Source organism: Cannabis sativa, chromosome 4 (assembly GCF_029168945.1).
Source record: "Cannabis sativa cultivar Pink pepper isolate KNU-18-1 chromosome 4, ASM2916894v1, whole genome shotgun sequence".
NCBI classification, from domain to species: domain Eukaryota; kingdom Viridiplantae; phylum Streptophyta; class Magnoliopsida; order Rosales; family Cannabaceae; genus Cannabis; species Cannabis sativa.
The window spans coordinates 48,290,228-48,295,164 of NC_083604.1; the positions used below are offsets into that span (position 1 = coordinate 48,290,228).

General features: G+C 31.8%; 1 protein-coding gene across 1 annotated transcript; it reads right to left on the reverse strand.

Annotated features, from left to right (window-relative positions):
* Positions 1-493: 493 nt before the first annotated feature.
* LOC115712328 (U-box domain-containing protein 26) lies at positions 494-2,701 on the reverse strand. The gene has a single exon (XM_030640603.2). The coding sequence runs from the start codon at positions 2,057-2,059 to the stop codon at positions 842-844; it is 1,218 nt and encodes a 405-aa protein (XP_030496463.2). The 5' UTR covers positions 2,060-2,701; the 3' UTR covers positions 494-841.
* Positions 2,702-4,937: the final 2,236 nt, after the last annotated feature.

Below are 4,937 nucleotides of genomic sequence, written 5' to 3' on the forward strand. Positions count from 1 at the left end.
GAAGTTGAAGAATACTCTCTTTTCTTATACATTAACTAAATTTACCTTCAAATAAAATTTAATTTAAATATATTTCTTTTTATGAGTATTGTACCTAAATTATCCTCACATTCACAGAACGAAAACATAATTATAAACATAATAAATTTGTGTTCTTTATAGATGGATAAGTAGATTTGTAGAAAAGTTTGAGACAATATTTTAATTAAAAAAGAATGAAAACCATCTTGAAGTGATAAGGGTAAACTTAGTAGAATGATTTATAAAACAGGTAAACATAAGAGATTTCAAAAGAGAGGGTATAAGCATAAGTTAAAAGAGGTATGTAGTGTAATTTTTTCCAAATTTAAACATGTACTGTTTAATTTCTTTTGGAAATCTAACGGTTGTTTTTTTAAAAGGTGTAGAAAGAAAAGAGAGGTTAGTTGGGTGTATCATGTGTACTTGATACACTCTAAGAATACTCAAGCTACGTCTTCAACAAGTGTACAAGGGGAGGGAATGTAATTTTATACAAGTACACTTAGATAACGATAGTGAATTGTATTCTCACTACAAATGGAGGAAAGCAAATTTTACATATATGCCATACGATGCTATTAATTGATGAAATTTTTTATTTGGTGAAAACTGACACCCATTCATCCATTTCAACTTACTATAGCGACTTACGAGCCCATTTGAATGGCCAAACCCTTATTCTATGTGGGATTTTGAGTGAGTAACCAAATTTTCACTTTTACAGCTGAAACCAAACATTACATAATTTTCACTTATACAATTTTAGAGAAGAGAATTACCAGGTAGGTTGTGTATAGATTTATATATATATGGAGAGAAATTAATTAGACATATGGCTTGGATCTTGGATCCACTTAGATCTAAGGAGCTTAAGTAACATTCTTGCCTTAGTTTTGGTTCTTCCACTACACTGGCTTTGAAGTAGTAATAATAACTGAGTCAAAACTCCATCTGCAATGGCTTCTTCCCTTGCCTGAAAAGAACCATAACATACTGTCATGAGTGATCCGACTGCGTTTTCACTCTCCTCATGATTGGATACCCTGAAAACTTTCTTCACAAGAGTGGTGATCCCATTGGGGTTCCTCAACAGTGCCTCTCTTGCACTGTCAAGTGCTAAAAGCTTCTCAAGAATGTCCATAGCAAATGGTACTGCAAGACTTTTATTACTTTGCCTCCTTTCGCTGCTAGAAATGTACGATATTAGTCCATCAACAACGCCTTCTGTGATACAAGTTTCTTGATTCAGTTTGGAGGAAGATAGTAGTGTCCACAAGGCTTTGATTCCAGCATCTGAAGCTTCACAATTCTGGTGGACTAACTGAACAATCTCATGCAATAGCTCTCTCTTTTTACCAAGCATGGAGCAAAGTTGATTAGTCTCTGAAGAAGCTGATGTGGTCTCTATCAATTGACAAAGGTTCATTTTCACCAATGAACTACCATGCTTAAGCAAGAATAAGACTGATTCTAATTTGGATTCTTGTAGAAGAATATTGAGAGACTCCAATTCACAAAAGGGAAGAAGTTTTAAAACACAGAACAATGCTTGTTCTACAAACTTGGCATACTCTTCTGATGATATCATGGCCTCCTTTTGAGTTCTACCAAAAACTAGCTCCAGCAGAAAAGGCAAGAAGCCTAAGTGGATCAAACAAGATCTCGACGACGATTCTTGGGACAAAACTCGAATTGTCTCGAGCATGTTAAGCTTTGTTTCAAAGGCAGTGTCATGAGATTCCAAGCTATGTTTGATTGCAGCCACAGAGTCAACTATTGCCAAGTCTTCATGATCAAATTGGTGTCCCATTTGAAGCCAATGATCGATCAAATGGCGAAGCGTGTGATTTGGAACCATGGTTGGATCATGAAGCTTCTGCATTGTGACTGGACAAGTCAGATTACCTGCAGCCAGCCATTTTTCTATGCTTGATCTATCATAAGTTTGGCCAGTTGAAAGAGTGACTGGATCTTTGAACAAGTCTAGAGTAATTGGACATCTGAACAAGTAAGGAACAGTCATTTCAGCTTCATTCATGGAAGAAAACTAAGAAATAAAGTCTCAAAAGAAGCAACAAATTAGAGTTTTTTCTTTGTTTCTTTTGGTGTAGTTGTAGGAATATACAAATTGGGCTGAACCAAAGAAGAGTGAAGGCTAAAAATATCCTACAAATAGTATATAAGATGCTGAAAGACTGAATATCTTACTACAATACAACATGTGGGCAGATCTCTTTTGGTATAAATTAAAATAAACGCAAACGTTATTTTGTGAAATTGGATTATGATATTTCATATCAGACTTGTTGAAAAGACTCGTGAACCAACTAAAAACATGTGTTTTATAATATGTAAAGAGTATAACAAAAAAAAAAAAGAGTTAAGAGTTTGTAATTGAAGAAGGGAAAAGTGTTAAAGGCCTAGGATTTAGAAAGCATAAAATCTAAAGAGATGGGGTATATTAGTGAGAGAGTTTTGGTGATGACTGAGTTGCAATTTTCCCTGGCAGACAAACTGTAGTAGAGAGAGATTGTGAGATAGAGAGAGGAAGAAAAGGAGGCAAAAGTGCAGTCTTAGTTGGAGAAATAATGAAGAAGAGAATTAACATCAAACATAGAAACACTCTAGCCAAAATAATCTTATCCTAGCTAGTGATAGGGAAGAGGTTGGAACTATTAGTAATAATATAGAATAAACTTTTTTTTTGAGAAAAAAAATGGTCCCCCCCACCTCACCCTCTCTCTTTCTATATGTATGTTTATTAATCCAGTCAAAACTGACCCACCATAGAAAAATACTTATTGTTAATGTCTTTGAAGTTTGAATCCACCCAATAATATTTGTTTTGAAACAAATTAAATTGAGAGAGAAAGGGAGAGAGAGAGTAATGGTAGTCACAGGGCTCATGAGGATAGTTAGAAAAATAAATAAATAAATATTATGGGACTCCATTACTGGTGGGATCAAATAAATGTAACTCCCCATTCCTGATGTGTTATTAATGTGATAGAATATGGCAAATATGTTGTTTTTACCAATGATACTTTGGTTTTTTCATAATTTTAATTTTTGTCACCTTATATTGGTTTGGTCAAGATAATAATATTAAAATTAAGATAGGTTTTTTTGATGAATATATTAAAATAGGTACTTGCGGTTAACCAACTATAACCCTCTCTTGTTTTTTTAATAAAAAACAACTCTTTCTCGATCTTGGTCTTTTCCTTTGAATATGATGCTCAATTGTATTTTATTTTTATCTAGAAATAGTGATGATATTTATTTAGTGAGCAAGAATTGGAACTTCCTTTTCAATAATAAAAAAAAGAATTGGATCTTTAAAATAACATTTCACCTTAGGAATATGTATAGTATGATAACCCTGATAATAATAGATGACTATTTAATGGTTATGGTCACATTTTCTCTTACCTTTAATAATAAGTTACTAATATGTAAACATTCTTTTTATAGAATTAAATTAATTATAATTAACCATATACTTAAAAAAATTAATATTAATATATGGCTAATTAATAATTTTTCCCCCTGAATTTTGACATGTACTAAATCGTACCTCCTGAATTTTTTTGGCCGTTAAAAATTCTCCTTGAACTATTGAGATTGTTAAATTTAAGGACTTTTGTCTAATTTTAGTAAAAAAATTCTAACATAGATGAAAGTTCAAGGGGCACAATTTAGTACATATTAAAGTTTGAGGGACATGATTTGATAGATATCAAAGTCTGAGGAGCATGGTTTAGTACATAAACAATCACTGAAACAGTAAAATTGAATGAAATTAGGGAAAAGTCCTTAAATTTAACAATCTCAATAGTTCGAGGGGAATTTCTAAGGGCCAAAAAAGTTCAGGGGGCACGATTTAGTACATGTCAAAGTTCGGGAGAAAAAACTACTAATTAGCTTTAATATATTTAATAGACTTTTTTTAGTAATTAGTATTTATAAATATTTTTTTTTACTCCCTTTTATAATTTTTCTAATATTCAAACCATTTGATTATAATATTTGCAATAAAATCTCATTTTTTTTTTTTTACAAAAAGTAGACTTCTATCTCTTCTAAAATCAATTTGTTAAGCTGTAATTGTTGAGAATCATGAGGTTCCATCTCAAAACTAATTGGCAATGAGTGGAGTAGCCTATGTTCTTTATATATGACTCAATTCTCTACCATTTATTCTATGTGGGACAACATTCCCCCTCAAGATGATGGCTATTTTTTGCTCATCAATCTTGAACCGTATCAGAGTGGACATGATCACTATCTGTATAGGTGCGGATCGGATAGGATCGCTTGCCCGCAAGAGATATGGCTCTGATACCATGTTGAGAATCATGGGGTTCCATCTCAAAACAGATTGGCAATGAGTGGAGTAGCCCATGTTCTTTATATATGGCTCAATTCTTTACCATTTATTCTATGTGGGACAATGTCCACAACAGTAATTAACTATTTGGTACCCTGTATTGTTTTTAAAATACAAATTTAGTTTCTTATATTTCTAATAATGATCACTTGGTACCCTTTATTTATAATTCCTACACATTTAGTACCATCACTTTAAATTTAGTAGACTTAAATTTCTAATATGACTAGATTAATCCTCATTTAAATAATTTATATGATTTAATAAATAAAAAACCAAATAAAATTTCACTTGATTCAACTTCCACTTTTGTCAATCTAAACAAATTTTCATTTATATCTTCTTTGTTCTTTCCAGTTCAAATATACAATAGTCAAACCAAGACTAATATATTTTATATAAATAAATACATGACTTAAAATCAAACAAAGAGAACACCCTAAATATATCATCTAAATTATCACATGTTACCTCCTTATATATAAATATATTAGCTCCAAATCATAAGGCTACTATGCAGTAGCTA